At 39.3% G+C, this 24,884-nt stretch overlaps 1 protein-coding gene across 1 annotated transcript in view; it reads right to left on the bottom strand.

The window, feature by feature from the left end:
- HMCN2 (hemicentin 2) overlaps positions 1-23,137 on the bottom strand; it is a gene marked incomplete in the record, with an annotated part of 213,000 nt that extends 189,863 nt beyond the window's left edge. The window contains 1 exon segment of the mRNA XM_056539579.1: positions 22,762-23,137. Within this exon segment, the coding sequence (XP_056395554.1) occupies positions 22,762-22,996 (235 nt within the window).
- Positions 23,138-24,884: the final 1,747 nt, after the last annotated feature.

A 24,884-nucleotide genomic window follows, 5' to 3' on the forward strand; every position in this document is an offset into this window, starting at 1 on the left:
AGAGTAACATACAGTGCCCTATATAAAGAGCAACATACAGTGCCTTATATCAAGAGTAACATACAGTGCCTTATATCAAGAGCAACATACAGTGCCTTATATCAAGAGTAACATACAGTGCCCTATATAAAGAGCAACATACAGTGCCTTATATCAAGAGCAACATACAGCGCCTTATATCAAGAGCAACATACAGTGCCTTAATATCAAGAGCAACATACAGTGCCTTATATCAAGAGCAACATACAGTGCCTTATATCAAGAGTAACATACAGTGCCTTATATCAAGAGCATCATACAGTGCCTTATATAAAGAGCAACATACAGTGCCTTATATCAAGAGCATCATACAGTGCCCTATATAAAGAGCAACATACAGTGCCTTATATCAAGAGCAACATACAGTGCCTTATATCAAGAGCAACATACAGTGCCTTATATCAAGAGCATCATACAGTGCCTTATATCAAGAGCATCATACAGTGCCTTATATCAAGAGCATCATACAGTGCCTTATATCAAGAGCATCATACAGTGCCTTATATCAAGAGCAACATACAGTGCCTTATATCAAGAGCAACATACAGTGCCTTATATCAAGAGCAACATACAGTGCCTTATATCAAGAGCAACATACAGTGCCTTATATCAAGAGCAACATACAGTGCCTTATATCAAGAGCATCATACAGTGCCTTATATCAAGAGCATCATACAGTGCCTTATATCAAGAGCATCATACAGTGCCTTATATCAAGAGCATCATACAGTGCCTTATATCAAGAGCAACATACAGTGCCTTATATCAAGAGTAACATACAGTGCCTTATATCAAGAGTAACATACAGTGCCTTATATCAAGAGTAACATACAGTGCCTTATATCAAGAGCATCATACAGTGCCTTATATCAAGAGCATCATACAGTGCCTTATATCAAGAGCAACATACAGTGCCTTATATCAAGAGCAACATACAGTGCCTTATATCAAGAGCAACATACAGTGCCTTATATCAAGAGTAACATACAGTGCCTTATATCAAGAGTAACATACAGTGCCTTATATCAAGAGTAACATACAGTGCCTTATATCAAGAGTAACATACAGTGCCTTATATCAAGAGCATCATACAGTGCCTTATATCAAGAGCATCATACAGTGCCTTATATCAAGAGCATCATACAGTGCCTTATATCAAGAGCAACATACAGTGCCTTATATCAAGAGTAACATACAGTGCCCTATATCAAGAGTAACATACAGTGCCTTATATCAAGAGCAACATACAGTGCCTTATATCAAGAGTAACATACAGTGCATTATATCAAGAGCATCATACAGCACCTTATATCAAGAGTAACATACAGTGCCTTATATCAAGAGCAACATACAGTGCCTTATATCAAGAGCATCATACAGTGCCTTATATAAAGAGTAACATACAGTGCCTTATATCAAGAGTAACATACAGTGCCTTATATCAAGAGCAACATACAGTGCCTTATATCAAGAGCAACATACAGTGCCTTATATCAAGAGCATCATACAGTGCCTTATATCAAGAGCAACATACAGTGCCTTATATCAAGAGTAACATACAGTGCCTTATATCAAGAGTAACATACAGTGCCTTATATCAAGAGTAACATACAGTGCCTTATATCAAGAGCAACATACAGTGCCTTATATCAAGAGTAACATACAGTGCCCTATATCAAGAGCAACATACAGTGCCTTATATCAAGAGTAACATACAGTGCCTTATATCAAGAGTAACATACAGTGCCTTATATCAAGAGTAACATACAGTGCCTTATATCAAGAGCATCATACAGTGCCTTATATCAAGAGCATCATACAGTGCCTTATATCAAGAGCATCATACAGTGCCTTATATCAAGAGCAACATACAGTGCCTTATATCAAGAGTAACATACAGTGCCTTATATCAAGAGTAACATACAGTGCCTTATATCAAGAGCAACATACAGTGCCTTATATCAAGAGTAACATACAGTGCCTTATATCAAGAGTAACATACAGTGCCTTATATCAAGAGCATCATACAGCACCTTATATCAAGAGTAACATACAGTGCCTTATATCAAGAGCATCATACAGTGCCTTATATCAAGAGCAACATACAGTGCCCTATATAAAGAGCAACATACAGTGCCTTATATAAAGAGCAACATACAGTGCCTTATATCAAGAGCAACATACAGTGCCTTATATCAAGAGCATCATACAGTGCCTTATATCAAGAGCAACATACAGTGCCTTATATCAAGAGCAACATACAGTGCCTTATATCAAGAGCAACATACAGTGCCTTATATCAAGAGCAACATACAGTGCCCTATATCAAGAGCATCATACAGTGCCTTATATCAAGAACAACATACAGTGCCTTATATCAAGAGTAACATACAGTGCCTTATATCAAGAACAACATACAGTGCCCTATATCAAGAGCAACACACAGTGCCTTATATCAAGAGCAACATACAGTGCCTTATATCAAGAGTAACATACAGTGCCTTATATCAAGAGTAACATACAGTGCCTTATATCAAGAGTAACATACAGTGCCTTATATCAAGAGTAACATACAGTGCCTTATATCAAGAGTAACATACAGTGCCTTATATCAAGAGTAACATACAGTGCCTTATATCAAGAGTAACATACAGTGCCTTATATCAAGAGTAACATACAGTGCCTTATATCAAGAGTAACATACAGTGCCTTATATCAAGAGTAACATACAGTGCCTTATATCAAGAGCAACATACAGTGCCTTATATCAAGAGTAACATACAGTGCCTTATATCAAGAGCAACATACAGTGCCTTATATCAAGAGCAACATACAGTGCCTTATATCAAGAGTAACATACAGTGCCTTATATCAAGAGTAACATACAGTGCCTTATATCAAGAGTAACATACAGTGCCTTATATCAAGAGCAACATACAGTGCCTTATATCAAGAGCAACATACAGTGCCTTATATCAAGAGTAACATACAGTGCCTTATATCAAGAGCAACATACAGTGCCTTATATCAAGAGCAACATACAGTGCCTTATATCAAGAGTAACATACAGTGCCTTATATCAAGAGCAACATACAGTGCCTTATATCAAGAGTAACATACAGTGCCTTATATCAAGAGCAACATACAGTGCCTTATATCAAGAGCAACATACAGTGCCTTATATCAAGAGTAACATACAGCACCTTATATCAAGAGTAACATACAGTGCCTTATATCAAGAGTAACATACAGCACCTTATATCAAGAGCAACATACAGTGCCTTATATCAAGAGTAACATACAGCACCTTATATCAAGAGTAACATACAGTGCCTTATATCAAGAACAACATACAGTGCCTTATATCAAGAGCAACATACAGTGCCTTATATCAAGAGTAACATACAGCACCTTATATCAAGAGTAACATACAGTGCCTTATATCAAGAGCAACATACAGTGCCTTATATCAAGAGTAACATACAGTGCCCTATATCAAGAGTAACATACAGCACCTTATATCAAGAGTAACATACAGTGCCTTATATCAAGAGTAACATACAGTGCCTTATATCAAGAGTAACATACAGCACCTTATATCAAGAGTAACATACAGTGCCTTATATCAAGAGCAACATACAGTGCCTTATATCAAGAGTAACATACAGCACCTTATATCAAGAGTAACATACAGTGCCTTATATCAAGAGCAACATACAGTGCCTTATATCAAGAGTAACATACAGTGCCTTATATCAAGAGCAACATACAGTGCCTTATATCAAGAGCAACATACAGTGCCTTATATCAAGAGCAACATACAGTGCCTTATATCAAGAGTAACATACAGTGCCTTATATCAAGAGTAACATACAGTGCCTTATATCAAGAGCAACATACAGTGCCTTATATCAAGAGTAACATACAGTGCCCTATATCAAGAGCAACATACAGTGCCTTATATCAAGAGCAACATACAGTGCCTTATATCAAGAGCAACATACAGTGCCTTATATCAAGAGTAACATACAGTGCCTTATATCAAGAGTAACATACAGTGCCTTATATCAAGAGTAACATACAGTGCCTTATATCAAGAGCAACATACAGTGCCTTATATCAAGAGCAACATACAGTGCCTTATATCAAGAGTAACATACAGTGCCTTATATCAAGAGCATCATACAGTGCCTTATATCAAGAGTAACATACAGTGCCTTATATCAAGAGCAACATACAGTGCCCTATATCAAGAGCAACATACAGTGCCTTATATCAAGAGCAACATACAGTGCCCTATATCAAGAGCAACATACAGCACCTTATATCAAGAGTAACATACAGTGCCTTATATCAAGAGCAACATACAGTGCCTTATATCAAGAGTAACATACAGTGCCTTATATCAAGAGCAACATACAGTGCCTTATATCAAGAGCATCATACAGTGCCCTATATCAAGAGCAACATACAGTGCCTTATATCAAGAGTAACATACAGTGCCTTATATCAAGAGCATCATACAGTGCCTTATATCAAGAGTAACATACAGTGCCTTATATCAAGAGTAATATACAGTGCCTTATATCAAGAGCAACATACAGTGCCTTATATCAAGAGTAACATACAGTGCCTTATATCAAGAGTAACATACAGTGCCTTATATCAAGAGTAACATACAGCACCTTATATCAAGAGTAACATACAGTGCCTTATATCAAGAGTAACATACAGTGCCTTATATCAAGAGTAACATACAGTGCCTTATATCAAGAGTAACATACAGTGCCTTATATCAAGATTAACATACAGTGCCTTATATCAAGAGTAACATACAGCACCTTATATCAAGAGTAACATACAGTGCCTTATATCAAGAGTAACATACAGTGCCTTATATCAAGAGCAACATACAGTCCCCTATATCAAGAGTAACATACAGTGCCCTATATCAAGAGCAACATACAGCACCTTATATCAAGAGTAACATACAGTGCCTTATATCAAGAGCAACATACAGTGCCTTATATCAAGAGTAACATACAGTGCCTTATATCAAGAGCAACATACAGTGCCTTATATCAAGAGCATCATACAGTGCCCTATATCAAGAGCAACATACAGTGCCTTATATCAAGAGTAACATACAGTGCCTTATATCAAGAGCATCATACAGTGCCTTATATCAAGAGTAACATACAGTGCCTTATATCAAGAGTAATATACAGTGCCTTATATCAAGAGCAACATACAGTGCCTTATATCAAGAGTAACATACAGTGCCTTATATCAAGAGTAACATACAGTGCCTTATATCAAGAACAACATACAGTGCCTTATATCAAGAGTAACATACAGCACCTTATATCAAGAGTAACATACAGTGCCTTATATCAAGAGTAACATACAGTGCCTTATATCAAGAGTAACATACAGTGCCTTATATCAAGAGTAACATACAGTGCCTTATATCAAGAGTAACATACAGTGCCTTATATCAAGAGTAACATACAGTGCCTTATATCAAGAGCAACATACAGTGCCTTATATCAAGAGCAACATACAGTGCCTTATATCAAGAGTAACATACAGTGCCTTATATCAAGAGTAACATACAGCACCTTATATCAAGAGTAACATACAGTGCCTTATATCAAGAGTAACATACAGTGCCTTATATCAAGAGCAACATACAGTGCCTTATATCAAGAGTAACATACAGTGCCTTATATCAAGAGTAACATACAGTGCCTTATATCAAGAGCATCATACAGTGCCTTATATCAAGAGTAACATACAGTGCCTTATATCAAGAGTAACATACAGTGCCTTATATCAAGAGTAACATACAGTGCCTTATATCAAGAGTAACATACAGTGCCTTATATCAAGAGTAACATACAGTGCCTTATATCAAGAGTAACATACAGTGCCTTATATCAAGAGTAACATACAGTGCCTTATATCAAGAGTAACATACAGTGCCTTATATCAAGAGTAACATACAGTGCCTTATATCAAGAGCAACATACAGTCCCCTATATCAAGAGCAACATACAGTGCCTTATATCAAGAGCAACATACAGTGCCTTATATCAAGAGCAACATACAGTGCCTTATATCAAGAGCAACATACAGTGCCTTATATAAAGAGTAACATACAGTGCCTTATATCAAGAGTAACATACAGTGCCTTATATCAAGAGTAACATACAGTGCCTTATATCAAGAGTAACATACAGTGCCTTATATCAAGAGCAACATACAGTCCCCTATATCAAGAGCAACATACAGTGCCTTATATCAAGAGCAACATACAGTGCCTTATATAAAGAGTAACATACAGTGCCTTATATCAAGAGCATCATACAGTGCCTTATATCAAGAGTAACATACAGTGCCTTATATCAAGAGTAACATACAGTACAAAGGCCAAGACTATTATTCAAACCCAAAAGTCAAACTTAAACCCGAATCCTCCTGTCCCGGAGCCGCTCTTCTCCCTGATGGACGGCTCCCATGCTGAATCCCTGGTTTAGGTCCTTGTCCCTGGAGAAATATATCGTGTCATCTTATTTTACTTCACCCATTATATAAACCCATCTATAACCCCCTTTATAAAACCCTATATAACCCCCTTTATAAAACCCTATATAACCCCTTTATAAAACCCTATATAACCCCTTTATAAAACCCTATATAACCCCCTTTATAAAACCATATATAACCCCTTTATAAAACCCTATATAACCCCTTTATAAAACCCTATATAACCCCTTTATAAACCCATCTATAACCCCCTTTATAAAACCCTATATAACCCCCTTTATAAAACCCTATATAACCCCCTTTATAAAACCCTATATAACCCCTTTATAAAACCATATATAACCCCTTTATAAAACCCTCTATAACCCCCTTTATAAAACCCTATATAACCCCCTTTATAAAACCCTATATAACCCCCTTTATAAAACCCTATATAACCCCCTTTATAAAACCATATATAACCCCTTTATAAAACCCTATATAACCCCTTTATAAAACCCTCTATAACCCCCTTTATAAAACCCCCTATAACCCCTTTATAAAACCCCCTATAACCCCTTTATAAAACCCTATATAACCCCTTTATAAAACCATATATAACCCCTTTATAAAACCCTATATAACCCCCTTTATAAAACCCTATATAACCCCTTTATAAAACCCTCTATAACCACCTTTATAAAACCCTATATAACCCCTTTATAAAACCATATATAACCCCTTTATAAAGCCCTATATAACCCCCTTTATAAAACCCTATATAACCCCCTTTATAAAACCCCCTATAACCCCTTTATAAAACCCTATATAACCCCTTTATAAAACCCTATATAACCCCTTTATAAAACCATATATAACCCCTTTATAAAACCCTATATAACCCCCTTTATAAAACCCTATATAACCCCTTTATAAAACCCTCTATAACCCCCTTTATAAACCCTATATAACCCCTTTATAAAACCCTATATAACCCCTTTATAAACACTATATAACCCCTTTATAAAACCCTATATAACCCCTTTATAAACCCTATATAACCCCCTTTATAAACCCTGTATAACCCCTTTATAAAACCATATATAACCCCTTTATAAAACCCTATATAACCCCCTTTATAAAACCCTATATAACCCCTTTATAAAACCATATATAACCCCTTTATAAAGCCCTATATAACCCCTTTATAAATCCCTCTATAACCCCCTTTATAAAACCCTATATAACCCCTTTATAAAACCCTATATAACCCCTTTATAAAACTATATATAACCCCTTTATAAAACCCTATATAACCCCCTTTATAAAACCCTATATAACCCCTTTATAAAACCCTCTATAACCCCCTTTATAAAACCCTATATAACCCCTTTATAAAACCCTATATAACCCCTTTATAAAACCATATATAACCCCTTTATAAACCCTATATAACCCCTTTATAAATCCCTCTATAACTCCCTTTATAAAACCATATATAACCCCCTTTATAAAACCATATATAACCCCCTTTATAAAACCATATATAACCCCTTTATAAAACCATATATAACCCCTTTATAAAACCCTATATAACCCCTTTATAAAACCCTATATAAACCCGTTATAAAACCATATATAACCCCCTTTATAAAGCCCTATATAACCCCCTTTATAAAACCCTATATAACCCCTTTATAAAACCCTATATAACCCCTTTATAAAACCCTATATAACCTCGTTATAAAACCATATATAACCCCTTTATAAAACCCTATATAACCCCTTTATAAAACCCTATATAACCCCTTTATAAAAACATATATAACCCCTTTATAAAACCCTATATAACCCCGTTATAAAACCATATATAACCCCTTTATAAAACCATATATAACCCCTTTATAAAACCATATATAACCCCTTTATAAAACCCTCTATAACCCCCTTTATAAAACCCTATATAACCCCTTTATAAAACCCTATATAACCCCTTTATAAAACCCTATATAACCCTTTTATAAAACCCTATATAACCCCTTTATAAAACCATATATAACCCCTTTATAAAACCATATATAACCCCTTTATAAAACCATATATAACCCCTTTATAAAACCCTATATAACCCCCTTCATAAAACCCTATATAACCCCTTTATAAAACCCTATATAACCCCTTTATAAAACCCTATATAACCCCCTTTATAAAACCCTATATAACCCCCTTTATAAAACCCTATATAACCCCCTTTATAAAACCCTATATAACCCCTTTATAAAACCCTATATAACCCCCTTTATAAAACCCTATATAACCCCTTTATAAAACCCTATATAACCCCCTTTATAAAACCCTATATAACCCCCTTTATAAAACCCTATATAACCCCTTTATAAAACCCTATATAACCCCCTTTATAAAACCCTATACATGTATAACCCCCCTTTATAAAACCCTATATAACCCCTATATGTCCCTGTATCAGGACTGTCATAACAATATGGGCCCAGACTGTTACTATGGCAATGAACATTACCACAGCAGCAATAATAGCAACAAGATATAACCAAGTGAGGGAAGATAACCAATCAGGAGGCTCCACACAGGTGAGTGACAGGGGAGGGGTGGGGCTTATCTGTGAGGAGAAATGATGGTGAACAGAGGTGAAAGCAATGGAGGAAATGTGAGGACTATACCTGTGAGGAGACAGGAAGACATGGCAGCCATAATACATCACCTCAGAGACTATACCTGTGAGGAGACAGGAAGACATGGCGGCCATAATACATCACCTCAGAGACTATACCTGTGAGGAGACAGGAAGACATGGGGGCCATAATACATCACCTCAGAGACTATACCTGTGAGGAGACAGGAAGACATGGCAGCCATGATACATCACCTCAGAGACTATACCTGTGAGGAGACAGGAAGACATGGCAGCCATGATACATCACCTCAGAGACTATACCTGTGAGGAGACAGGAAGACATGGCGGCCATGATACATCACCTCAGAGACTATACCTGTGAGGAGACAGGAAGACATGGCAGCCATGATACATCATCACCTCAGAGACTATACCTGTGAGGAGACAGGAAGACATGGCGGCCATGATGCATCACCTCAGAGACTATACCTGTGAGGAGTCAGGAAGACATGGCAGCCATAATACATCACCTCAGAGACTATACCTGTGAGGAGACAGGAAGACATGGCGGCCATGATAAATCCCAGCAGAGACTATACCTGTGAGGAGACAGGAAGACATGGCAGCCATGATACATCATCACCTCAGAGACTATACCTGTGAGGAGACAGGAAGACATGGCAGCCATAATACATCACCTCAGAGACTATACCTGTGAGGAGACAGGAAGACATGGCAGCCATAATACATCACCTCAGAGACTATACCTGTGAGGAGACAGGAAGACATGGCGGCCATGATAAATCCCAGCAGAGACTATACCTGTGAGGAGACAGGAAGACATGGCAGCCATAATACATCACCTCAGAGACTATACCTGTGAGGAGACAGGAAGACATGGCGGCCATGATAAATACCAGCAGAGACTATACCTGTGAGGAGACAGGAAGACATGGCAGCCATGATACATCACCTCAGAGACTATACCTGTGAGGAGACAGGAAGACATGGCAGCCATAATACATCACCTCAGAGACTATACCTGTGAGGAGTCAGGAAGACATGGCAGCCATGATACATCATCACCTCAGAGACTATACCTGTGAGGAGTCAGGAAGACATGGCGGCCATGATGCATCACCTCAGAGACTATACCTGTGAGGAGACAGGAAGACATGGCAGCCATAATACATCACCTCAGAGACTATACCTGTGAGGAGACAGGAAGACATGGCAGCCATAATACATCACCTCAGAGACTATACCTGTGAGGAGACAGGAAGACATGGCGGCCATGATGCATCACCTCAGAGACTATACCTGTGAGGAGACAGGAAGACATGGCAGCCATGATACATCATCACCTCAGAGACTATACCTGTGAGGAGACCGGAAGATATGGCGGCCATGATACATTATCTCAGAGACTATACCTGTGAGGAGACAGGAAGACATGGCAGCCATGATATATCACCTCAGAGACTATACCTGTGAGGAGACAGGAAGACATGGCGGCCATGATGCATCACCTCAGAGACTATACCTGTGAGGAGTCAGGAAGACATGGCAGCCATAATACATCACCTCAGAGACTATACCTGTGAGGAGTCAGGAAGACATGGCAGCCATGATACATCATCACCTCAGAGACTATACCTGTGAGGAGTCAGGAAGACATGGCGGCCATGATACATCACCTCAGAGACTATACCTGTGAGGAGTCAGGAAGACATGGCAGCCATAATACATCACCTCAGAGACTATACCTGTGAGGAGTCAGGAAGACATGGCAGCCATGATACATCATCACCTCAGAGACTATACCTGTGAGGAGACAGGAAGACATGGCGGCCATGATACATTACTCCTGAGACAGCTAGAGAGCCACAGGTTGGGAAATGACTGTTGTATATACACAGAAACCACAGAAACTGTACTAACCGATTCATTATATACATATATACACCAGAGCCATTATACCTGTACTGACCGATTCATTATATACATATATACACCAGAGCCATTATACCTGTACTGACCGATTCATTATATACATATATACACCAGAGCCATTATACCTGTACTGACCGATTCATTATATACATATATACACCAGAGCCATTATACCTGTACTGACCGATTCATTTTATACATATATACACCAGAGCCATTATACCTGTACTGACCGATTCATTTTATACATATACACCAGGATCATTTTACCTGTACTGACTGATTCATTATATAAATATATACACCACAATCATTATACCTGTACTGACTGATTCATTATATACTGTACATATATACACGATTCATTATATCACATATACACCAGAGCAATTATACCTGTACTGACTGATTCATTATATACTGTACATATATACACCGATTCATTATATCACATATACACCAGAGCAATTATACCTGTACTGACCGATTCATTACAGTGGGGATCAAAAGTTTGGGCACCCCAGGTAAAAATTTGTATTAATCTGCATAAAGAAACCAAGGAAAGATAGAAAAATCTCCAAAAGGCATCAAATTACAGATTAGACATTCTTATAATATGTCACCAAAAGTTACATTTTATTTCCATCATTTACACTTTCACAATAACAGAAAACAAAAAAAATGGCATCCACAAAAGTTTGTGCCCCCTGCAGAGTTAATATCTTGTACTGCCCCCTTTGGCAAGTATCACAGCTTGTAAACGCTTTTTGTAGCAGCCAAGAGTCTTTCAATTCTTGTTTGAGGTATCTTTGCCCATTCTTCCTTACAAAAGTCTTCCAGTTCTTTGAGATTTCTGGGCTGTCTGTCACGCACTGCTCTTTTAAGGTCTATCCATAGACTTTCAATTATGTTGAGGTCAGGAGATTGTGAAGGCCATAGCAAAACCTTCAGTTTAAGCCTCTTGATGTAATCCCCCGTGGATTTCGAGGTGTGTTTAGGATCATTATCCATTTGTAGAAGCCATCCTCTCTTTAACTTCAGCTTTTTCACAGATGGCATCAAGTTAGCATCCAAAATTTGCTGACATTTTATTGAATTCATTTTTTCTTCTACTCGTGAGATGTTCCTTGTGCCACTGGCTGCAATACAACCCCAAAGCATGATTGATCCACCCCCATGCTTAACAGTTGGACAGAAGTTCTTTTCATTACATTCTGTTCCCCTTCTTCTCCAAACGTACCTTTGCTCATTCTGGCCAAAAAGTTCAATTTTACCCTCATTGGTCCACAGAACTTGTTTCCAAAATGCATTAGGCTTGTCTATATGTTCATTTGCAAAGTTCAATGCTGATTTTTGTGGTGAGGACGTAGAAGAGGTTTTCTTCTGATGACTCTTCCATGAAGACCATATTTGTACAAGTATCTCTTTATAATGGAATAGTGAACCACAACTCCAGTGTCTGCCAGATCTTTATGGAGGGATTGTGCAGTCAAACGTGGGTTTTGAATTGTTTTTCTCACAATCCTTCGAGCTGTTCTGTCTGATAATTTTTCTTGGTCTTCCAGATCTTGCTTCAACTTCCACTGTTCCTGATGACTACCATTTCTTAATTACATTCTGAACAGAGGATATTGAAAACGTTTTGCTATCTTCTTATAGCCTTCTCCAGCTTTGTGAGCATCAACTATTTTCAGTTTCAGACTTCTAGACAACTGATTAGAAGAACCCGTGGTGCTGATTGTTGGGGCAAGGTCAGATGAGTCTGGGCATTTAAAACCTTTGAGATTGACATCACCCGGTCTTCCCAGATGATGATTAAGAACAATCCATGACACTGGCAGGTCTCAGCTGTGTAAAGGGGGCAGTGCATGCTATAAATTCTGCAGGGTGCACAAACTTTTGCAGACCCCATTTTTTTGTTTTCTGTTATTTTGAAAGTGTAAATGATGGAAATAAAATGTAACTTTTGTTGACATATTATAAGAATGTCTAATCTGTAATTTGATGCCTTGTGGAGATTTTTCCATCTTTCCTTGGCTTCTTCATGCACATTAATACAAATTGTTACCTGTGGTGCCCAAACTTTCGATCCCCACTGTATATACATATATACACCAGAGCCCTTATACCTGTACCGACCAATACATTATATACATAAATACACACCGGGACCATTATACCTGTATTGACCGATTATATACTGTACATATATACACCACAATCATTATACCTGTACTAACCGATTCATTATATACATATATACACCACAATCATTATACCTGTACTAACCGATTCATTATATACATATATACATCACAATCATTATATCTGTACTTTCCGATTCATTATATACTTATATACACCAGAGCCATTATACCTGTACTGTCCGATTCATTATATACATCAGAGCCATTATACCTGTACTGACCGATTCATTATATACATATATACACCGGGACCATTATACCTGTATTGACCAATATGTGTAATAATATCTAGCCAGTGTTTAATATAGTTAAAGTGTACCTCTCGTTAACACAAACTTTTGATAAAATGTAGACAATAACATTATACATTGGGGCAAAAAAGTATTTAGTCAGCCACCAATTGTGCAAGTTCTCCCCCTTATAAAGATGAGGCTGTAATTTTCATCATAGGTTATAACCTCAACTATGAGACAGAATGAGAAAAAAAAATCCATAAAATCACATTGTCTGATTTTTAAAGAATTTATTTGTAAATTATGGTGGAAAATAAGTATTTGGTCACCTACAAACAAGTAAGATTTCTGCCTCTCACAGACCTGTAACTTCTTCTTTAAGAGTCTCCTCTGTCCTCCACTCGTTACCTGTATTAATGGCTCCTGTTTGAACTTGGTTATCAGTATAAAAGACACCTGTCCACAACCTCACACAGTCACACTCCAAACTCCACTATGGCCAAGACCAAAGAGCTGGCGAAGGACAACAGAAACAAAATTGTAGACCTGCACCAGGCTGAGAAGACTGGAGCTATGTGTGTCTCTATGAGGAGTCCAAATACAGGAAATGAGGACAGGACAAGCAGGGATCTGTGCAGGCTCCTGGCTTATCAATCTTCCTGCTGTGTAAGCCGGGAGCTTGTCACAGAGCTTCAGTGTACAGAGCCCTGCTTGTCCTCAGTGTACAGAGCCCCGCTTGTCCTCAGTGTACAGAGCCCTGCTTGTCCTCAGTGTACAGAGCCCCGCTTGTCCTCAGTGTACAGAGCCCCGCTTGTCCTCAGTGTACAGAGCCCCGCTTGTCCTCAGTGTACAGAGCCCCGCTTGTCCTCAGTGTACAGAGCCCCGCTTGTCCTCAGTGTACAGAGCCCCGCTTGTCCTCAGTGTACAGAGCCCTGCTTGTCCTCAGTGTACAGAGCCCCGCTTGTCCTCAGTGTACAGAGCCCCGCTTGTCCTCAGTGTACAGAGCCCCGCTTGTCCTCAGTGTACAGAGCTCTGCTTGTCCTCAGTGTAAAGAGCTCTGCTTGTCCTCAGTGTACAGAGCCCTGCTTGTCCTCAGTGTACAGAGCCCTGCTTGTCCTCAGTGTACAGAGCCCTGCTTGTCCTCAGTGTACAGAGCCTGTCCAGCCACACTTCCTGTATTTGGTCTCCTCACAGAGACACACAGACAATAGCTGTAGGGACAAAATATACACTTACAGAATATACACATTATTAACCAATGTATATTACAAATATACATATATTGGTATTTTTGACAGGTACACTTTAACAAGCCATGTAACTTGTCTCAGAAAATAAAAATGTTGCTTTCATAAAAGTAATAGACAATACACAAAGACCTAGGCATAGTCCTCGCAGGATAGGTAATAGTATTTCCTTTGTTTTGTAGAACTTAAATAAGAGATTTACAGAACTAAGTTCATAGAATGTGAAGACTGAGTCAATTTTTCCTTTCTTTAAATCTGAGCAGAGCTGAGAACTGTGACTATTCCTAATCATGTCAAGACAAGGTAAGCTTAGGGTTCTTCATTCAACTAAATATGCACCTATGACTGCCATAAATTTACATCTACTAAAAGCTAAGACACATTGTAAATCACATTACATATCCTGTACTGATCCTGAGTTATATCCTGTATTATACTCCAGAGCTGCACTCACTATTCTGCTGGTGAGGTCACTGTGTACATACATCACATTACTTATCCTGTACTGATCCTGAGTTATATCCTGTATTATACTCCAGAGCTGTACTCACTATTCTGCTGGTGAGGTCACTGTGTACATACATTACATTACTTATCCTGTACTGATCCTGAGTTATATCCTGTATTATACTCCAGAGCTGTACTCACTATTCTGCTGGTGAGGTCACTGTGTACATACATTACATTACTTATCCTGTACTGATCCTGAGTTATATCCTGTATTATACTCCAGAGCTGTACTCACTATTCTGCTGGTGAGATCACTGTGTACATACATTACATTACTTATCCTGTACTGATCCTGAGTTATATCCTGTATTATACTCCAGAGCTGTACTCGCTATTCTGCTGGTGAGGTCACTGTGTACATACATTACATTACTTATCCTGTACTGATCCTGAGTTATATCCTGTATTATACTCCAGAGCTGTACTCACTATTCTGCTGGTGAGGTCACTGTGTACATACATTACATTACTGATCCTGAGTTATATCCTGTATTATACTCCAGAGCTGCACTCACTATTCTGCTGGTGAGGTCACTGTGTACATACATCACATTACTTATCCTGTACTGATCCTGAGTTATATCCTGTATTATACTCCAGAGCTGTACTCACTATTCTGCTGGTGAAGTCACTGTGTACATACATTATATTACTTATCCTGTACTGATCCTGAGTTATATCCTGTATTATACTCCAGAGCTGTACTCACTATTCTGCTGGTGAGGTCACTGTGTACACACATTACATTACTTATCCTGTACTGATCCTGAGTTATATCCTGTATTATACTCCAGAGCTGTACTCACTATTCTGCTGGTGAGGTCACTGTGTACATACATCACATTACTTATCCTGTACTGATCCTGAGTTATATCCTGTATTATACCCCAGAGCTGTACTCACTATTCTGCTGGTGAAGTCACTGTGTACATACATTATATTACTTATCCTGTACTGATCCTGAGTTATATCCTGTATTATACTCCAGAGCTGTACTCACTATTCTGCTGGTGAAGTCACTGTGTACATACATTACATTACTTATCCTGTACTGATCCTGAGTTATATCCTGTATTATACTCCAGAGCTGTACTCACTATTCTGCTGGTGGGGTCACTGTGTACATACATTACATTTCTTATCCTGTACTGATCCTGAGTTATATCCTGTATTATACTCCAGAGCTGTACTCACTATTCTGCTGGTGAGGTCACTGTGTACATACATTACATTACTTATCCTGTACTGATCCTGAGTTATATCCTGTATTATACTCCAGAACTGTACTCACTATTCTGCTGGTGAGGTCACTGTGTACATACATTACATTACTTATCCTGTACTGATCCTGAGTTATATACTGTAAAGCAGCTACAAAATGTGTGTAAATGTGTCTAGTAATAAAGAAGACCATGGAGTACAATGAAGCTGTCTCCTGCAATAAGCACCAAGCTGGGGAGTGAAGGGCTCTGCTGTGCTCTTCACACAGTTATATCTTGGGACTGGTGGGGGTCTTATACCTGGTCAAGATTGGGGTTGGGGTAACATGTCTGGGCTGGGTTCATTCTGAGAAATTCTCTATTGTAATTCTGCTTGGAAATTCCGGTACAGCAGAATTCCATTGTTATCAATAGGATTCCGCTGCACAGTGCTCAATATGGAATTTCAGCAGTGGAGCTTTTGGCGGACCCCAATTTTCGACCAGAGATTCCTCAATCTTAACCTAGCCTAATGCTGTTGGTCAAGGAAGACCCCTTAGAAAGAAAAGGAAATCTAAACCGAAACATTTACCAAACGTTGATACATTGTAACTTGTGGAAGAGAGAGATTTCCGCTGCTGATGCAGAGATTTCACACACATGGTATACAGTGGTCCCTAAAGTTACAATATTAATTGGTTCCAGGACGACCATTGTATGTTGAAACCATTGTATGTTGAGACCAGAACTCTATGGAAACCTGGTAATTGGTTCTGAAGCCACCAAAATGTCGTCCAAAAATAGGAAAAAGTGAGGATTAAAGATAAATAAGTAGATAACTAATATAGATAAAGCAAATCCTTATATATAAAAGAAAAAAAAAGATCTGGGATCTGTAAATCACTGTCTGTTTCAGTGTTTCCCAACCAGAGCACCTCCAGCTGTTGAAAAACTACAACTCCCAGCATGCCCGGACAGCAGAAGGCTGTCCGGGCATGCTGGGAGTTGTAGTTTTGCAACAGCTGGAGGCACCCTCTTTGGTCTATGTAGAGGACAGAAGCTTCTTCGGGGTTCTGTACAGAACACGCAATGTCCTAAACAAAAAGTAAAATGGAGCCGCCCTCACCTGGTGTCTAAAGGAGAAGCTAACCCTGGCACAGGTAAAGAGTACAGAACATGTAATACCTCCCTGTACTGTAGGGGGTGCTACCAGACACCAGTCAGTGCATACACTTCAGTAATACAGGTAAAGAGTACAGAACATGTAATACCTCCCTGTACTGTAGGGGGTGCTACCAGACACCAGTCAGTGCATACACTTAAAGGGGTACTCCCGTGGAAAACTTTTATTTGTAAATCAACTGGTGCCAGAAAGTTAAACAGATTTGCAAATCACTTCTATTAAAAAAATCTTAATCCTTCCAGTACTTTTTAGGGGCTGTATACTACAGAGAAAGCCAAAAAAGAAATGCATTTCCTATGATGTCCTGACCACAGTGCTCTCTGCTGACCTCTGCTGTCCATTTTAGGAACTGAAGAAAATCGCCATAGAAAACATATGCTGCTCTGGACAGTTCCTAAAATGGACAGCAGAGGTCAGCAGAGAGCACTGTGGTCAGGACATCACAGGAAATGCATTTCTTTTTTGACTTTCTCTTTAGTATACTGCCCCTAAAAAGTACAGGAAGGATTAAGATTTTTTAATAGAAGTGATTTGCAAATCTGTTTAACTTTCTGGCACCAGTTGATTTAACCCGATAACGACCACGGACGAGTATAGACGTCCAGGTTGGCGGGCGTTCCCGCACCTGGACGTCTATACTTGTCCATTATTCTCGTGGGTGCACTGGGACCCTGCTGCACTGCCAGGACCGAAGTAAACTTCGGTCCCGGCAGTTTTAACCCTTACAGCTGCGGTCGGAAGTGACCGCGGGCTGTAAGTGTTATGACAGAGGGAGGGAGCTCCCTCTGTCACTCCTGCAGCACCCCGCATCGCGATTGCGGGGTGCTGTGTGGGGCTCCTCTGTCTCCTCTGCAGCACCCCGCAGTGCGATCGCAGGGTGCTGCTGCATACCTGGGCAGCCGGGGGTCCTACAAAGACCCCCAGGTCTGCCCTGGGTATTGCCTGAAAGGACGTGGCAGATATGCTGCCTGCTAGTGAAAACTGGCAGGCAGCATATAACTGCAATGCTTTGGAATACTAAGTATTCCAAAGCATTAAAAAGTGTAAAAATAAATAAATAAATAAAATAAAAGTGTAAAAATAAATAAAAATGTAATAAAAGTGTAAATAAATAAATAAATAAATAAATAAAAATATATATATATATATATTAAAAATACATTTATTAAATGAATCTAATTTAAAAAAATGCATAATGTGTAGGATCGCATGTAATATGCTGCGGATGTCCACCATGTGATCCTACACATTATGCAGCAGTCACGGTAATGAGCTCGCTGCTGCGGCTGGGTAGCTTTGTGTGTCCACTCATAGCGGCGGATTTCCCGCCAGCAGTCATGAGCGGACACACTGAGCTACCCAGCCGCAGCAGTGATGGATATATTCGCCATGAGCGGGTGCTTATTCCCACAACATGGCGGATATATCCATCAGGAGCCTTAACTGTCACAGACAGACGCGTTATACTGCCAGCCGACCAAGGACCAATCAGAGTGGTCCCTGGTGCAGCCAATAACTTGTAGGGGTGCGGTATATAAATGGGGGTCACTTGTGGGGGTGGGGGTACTGTTCTGCCCTGAAAGCCAAATGGCGCTCCTCTTCTTCTGAGTCCTACCACGCGGCCAAGGAACCATATATGGCCAAAGCGGGGGTATTTCCGAACATGGGACAAGCAGCTAAATAAAATATAGGGTGCATTTCTTTCAATATCAGAAGTGATGTACAAAAAATATGCCCCCCAAATGACGCATTTGTGAAAAATTGCAAATTTCGAATTTTTAACACTGACTTTGTAATAATTCCTGCCAAAAAACTATGGTGTTAAAATACTCACTGTACCCCCTAGCGAATACCTTGAGGGGTCTAGTTTTTAAAATGGGGTCATTTGGGGGGTGTTTCTATGTTCTACTACCTTTTAATTTCTGCAAACCTTGCATAGCACACAAAAAAAGATGTACTTTTCAAATTTTCAAAATTTTCAAAATTTCAAGTTAAATTGTTCGGCTTCTAACGAATTTAAAATGTTAATTAAAAACAAAAAAATGATGTCAAAATAAAGTAGACATCTGAAATTATAAGTTTCATAAACTATTTGGTCAGTATGTATAAATATATGCAACCTATTAGTGTTAAAATAGCAAAAAAATCTAAATTTTTTGTAAAAATGTCATGATTTTTTGCATTGTAAAAAAAAACTACAAATGATATCGGCTGACTTTTACTATGTACATGAAGGACAACTTGTGACAAAAAAACAATGTCAGAATTATCGTGATTGGCAAAACTTTACCAGAGTTATTCTCTAATAAAGACAGACATCCCCGATTTGAAAAAACAGGCCTGGTCTTTCAGGGGCGTACAGGTTTATTTGTATTGGTCCTTAAGGGGTTAAATAAATAAAACGTTTTCCACAGTAGTACCCCTTTAAGCCTGGAAATCCCCATTACCAAATGACTCAAGGATTTACATTCACTATAAAAATGCTCCATAAATGTCTCTCTTTGACTTCTATAAAGTGTTTTGCAGCTTGTGCAATGAAGCGTCAGTTCTTTGGTCTTGTCACTCAGTGAATAGGGCCTAGCAGCATGAATGAAGCGGTGTAAATATTGTGTCCTCTCAGCAGTGTCCCTACTCAAACACCAGTATCCTCCAGCTCTGAGAGATAAAGGGATTGAGCAAGTCCACCGCCGTGTCAAAGGAACAAACAGTCAGTGACAAAACACACAGACACAATGGGCCGTGTTTGATGTGGACACATTGTATCACACTGAGATGCTGGCAGCACATCATGGGGCATATGTGTGAAAATGCAGATGTGGGTGTGGAACACATTTGTTGTTTGTGTACTTGCACTTTACATGTGTGGAGGTTTATTTATGCAGGTTTGTGATTTGGAAAACTGGCTAAAATTGCTTACATTGAAGTTTTACCATTTTACTGCTGGGACACCTGAGTATAACATGTTAGGGTGCAGGGTAACCCCTCACATCTGCCTCATAAATCCTTCCGCACATCACAGACTGTCTTAGACTTATGGCCTTTACAGATTCATATTATGCTCGCCTATACCTGTCTGTGTGTCTATAGATCCTTACATCTCCTACTGACAAAGCTTTCAGTTCATGATCTGCAGTCAGGACGGGACTTGGGATCACAATACTGATACCAAGTCTGTCGGAATGATGGGAGTGTAGCGGGGGGAAAAAATTGTGCATCCAATATATATATTTTTAAAGGTAAATTACCAGATCACTGACGGACCCCATTCAAGTCAATGGGATTCCTCAGTGGAGTCTGTTTTACTCCGACCTGTTTTTTGGGGCCATTCTGTACAAAAAAAGAGCCGAACGGGCCCTTAAAGGAGAACTCCAGCAAAAACTAACAGGATAGGCGATATGTAGCTGATCATAGAACCCCGGCTCTCTCAGTGAGGAGAACGTGTCGTCTACCGGTAGACCGCACAAGCAACACTCATTTCTATGGAAGCGCTGATGATGCTTTACTCGGGTCTCTTCGGTGCTCCAATAGAAATGAATGGAGCGTGTTCCATCTGCAGCACGCGTTCATCACTGAGAGTCGGGTCCCGTTCTGGAGATCATGTTGGGTCCCAGCGGTCGGACCACCCGCGATCAGCTACTAATCTATATTTTACTGGAGTTCTCCTATGGGACTGAGCACATCGGCTATGTGAACTTAGCCTAAGGGTACGTTCAGACGAGCGGATTTTCGCAGCGTATTTGGCTGCGGATCCGCCGTTGAAGGACCTCATATGTGCTGGCTTTACATGTGCCTGCTTGGAGCGGCAATACGCCGCTATGAGCAGACACACTGCGATGTGCGAGTCGCCGCGCGCATGCGCAGTATAATCGCAAATCGTGGCAGTTCATTGAGCAGGGCGAGCGGCCGCGATGTGTGCGAGTACACCGCGCATGCGCAGCAACTCGCACATCATTTCAGCGTGTCTGCACGTAGCCGCGTATTGCCGCTCCGAGCCGGCACATGTAAAGCCAGCATATATAGGTCCTTCAGCGACGGATCTGCAGCGTAAAATCCGCTGCAAATCCGCTCGTCTGAATGTACCCTAAGGCAACAGAGATGACCCCAATAAGATATGCAAGGCCAGTGGTCTCCAAACTTTACACCTCCAGATGTTGCACAACTTCAACTCCCAGCATGCCTGGACAGCCATTTATAGTTTAACAACAGCTGGAGGGCCACAGTTCTGAGATCACTGCGCTAGACAGACGGTTTTCACATTGAGCAAGTTAAACCTAGAAGCAGAGAACTGCTTCTTATATCAGCAACGTTTGTAGGAGCTGAGGGTATTTGAGTCCATAGGTCCCAGGACTGTCTATAGACATAAGGTTGTTTCGAGGTTATAAGCCATTCCCATGTGTCTATAGTTACAATGCTCCATATATGAGATCTCCCTGACCTGCATATAGATGCTCCAATAATATGTCCGATACCGTCCATAATCTTCATTTACCCTGATAACCCGATCATTTGTGCCGTGTTATGCAGCCAAAAAGTTACACTCCAAAAAACTTTTTTGGACATCCTCAGTCGCCGGTCCTTATCGGCGCTCTAGGATCATTTTACGACACTATTAATATTCTCTAACAGTGGATTAGGATAGGAACGATCTACCATAGGAAAATAGGTCAGAATGCAGCGGGATGTACACAAATGATCGTTCTACACAGCTTCATAATGACGTCCATAGGACCATGGAAAAGTCCACAGTCAAGACTATGTGGAAGACATACATAAAGTGTTTCCCAACCAGGGTGCCTCCAGCTGTGGCAAAACTACAACTCGCAGCATGCCTGGACAGCCGTTGGCTGTCCAGGCATGCTGGGAGTTGTAGTTTTGCAACAGCTGGAGGCACCCCGGTTGGGAAACACTACATATATACATTCATCATGAATGTACATGCTGAACTACAGCTACTAGCATGCCCTGATGGGATATGTTAGGAAATGTTACCCAGAACCCTCCCTTCTTACCTGGGTCATGGAACGGGACCAGTACATAGGTGCTGATGGCTTTGGTCCTGCGGTTCAAAGTGCGTTCCAGTATCCGGTTGGCTCCTTCGATGACTTGTCTGAGGTCATCATACATAGAGCCGGTCACATCAAAGACGAAGGCTAAAGAAGGGGCAGCATTTTCCTGGGGGTCTTCACAGCTCACCTGGGCCAAGATAAGGGTGAGCAGTAAATGGTACAGACCTCCTGAAGCCATTGCCCCAAATGTGCCCAGGTGCTGTGGGGCAGAAAAGGTCCCTGTGGTGCTGTGTCCTATCCTGGCTGCTATAGAGCTGCAGCATACATGTCCCAGGCTATGTGATGCTTTCCTGCAGCCTCAGAGCAGCTTTATAGGAGAAACCTGCCCCCACTGCTTCTCCTTACAAACTTTTGGAAAGAGAAGCTCAGCCCCTTACAGCAAACAAAGAGACCCCTCCCTGCCTCCTGCACAGAGCTGGCCCAGAAGAAGCCAAAGTCTCTGGATACCTGAGAACATGCCCCCCCCCCATCCTCATAGGACCCCCTGCTTTACCGTACCACAGCTCTCTGCTCATTACTTTACCTTTCCTTCTTTATACTTCCGGGCGCAGAACATTCCATCATACAAAGTCTTCATCTACCTTCAAATCTGCAGTAAACAGAGACAAAGATTAATAAAACGTATTGCAAAAAAAAAATTAAATTTTTTTTTTTTATAAAACTACCTACAGTACGGAAAAACTACAGTACAACCTTTATGGCTCTATTGCTCCTAAATAATAATAATACATTTTTTTTTTTTTTTTTTTTTTAAATGTTGAATGAAATAACATAAATCTAAAAAAAATTAAATAAAAAGTTTTCATCCTTCATCTACCTTCAAATCTGCAGTAAAGCAAGACAGAGATTAATAAAACGTATGGCAAAAAAAATTAAAAATGTAGGAAAATTTATAAAACTACAGTACGGAAAAACTACAGTACAACCTTTATGGCTCTATTGCTCCTAAATTATTATTTTTTCTTTTAATGTTAAATGAAATAACATAAATCTAAAAAAAATAAATAAATAAAGTCTTCATCTACCTTCAAATCTGCAGTAAAGCAAGACAGAGATTAATAAAATTTATGGCAAGAAAGAGAAAAAAATGTGAAAAAAATAATGTGACGAAAAAACGACAGTACAACCTTTATGGCTCTATTGCGCCTAAATAATAATAATCATTTTTTTTTTTTTTTAATGTTAAATGAAATAACATAAATCTAAAAAAAAAAAAAAAAAAAAAAAATAAGTCTTCATCTACCTTCAAATCTGCTGTATATCGAGAGAAAGATTAATAAAACGTATGGCAAAAAAAAGAAAAAAAAAATGTAAAAAATTGAAAAAAAATAACGAGACGAAAAAACTAGTTTACTACCTTTATGGCTCTATTGCTCCTAAATAATAATAATAATAATATATATATATATATATTTTTTTTTTTAAATGTTAAATGAAATAACATAAATCTAAAAAAAAAAGTCTTCATCTATTCATCTACCTTCAAGTCTGCAGTAAACCGAGACAGAGATTAATAAAACGTATGGCAAAAAAAAAAGAAAAAGTAGGAAAATTGATCAAACTACAGTACGAAAAAACTACAGTACAACCTTTATGGCTCTGTTGTTCCTAAATCATTTTTTTTTTTTAAATGTTAAATGAAATAACATAAATCTTTAAAAAAATATATATATTTTTTATTTTATTTTTTAAAACTAATCCAATACAGTGTAGACTGCGCCGATGTGTGGATTAGGCCTGTGATGCCCAGGGATTAGTGTGGTATTGATGTACATATGTCAGGCCATAATCTGCTTGATGGAAGTCACTAAGCTTTGAGTGGAATTGATGCTGTCACATAAAACTGAAGGCGCTGTATAGGAAATGACACGCACCGCGGTCCCAGTTCACATCACATTGAATTGTAAATAACATTGGCTCAGATGCCATCTCCGCTGTCCGGGTTAAATGTAGCCTGTCCATTCCTATTATTTTCCTGCATTTTTTTTCTTCTTACTATTAGGAAAGAATAATGTTACAGTAACCCATAACTTCATTGAGCTGTTCGATCAAATATGAGGAGCTTT

Source organism: Hyla sarda, chromosome 9 (assembly GCF_029499605.1).
Source record: "Hyla sarda isolate aHylSar1 chromosome 9, aHylSar1.hap1, whole genome shotgun sequence".
NCBI classification, from domain to species: Eukaryota; Metazoa; Chordata; class Amphibia; order Anura; family Hylidae; genus Hyla; species Hyla sarda.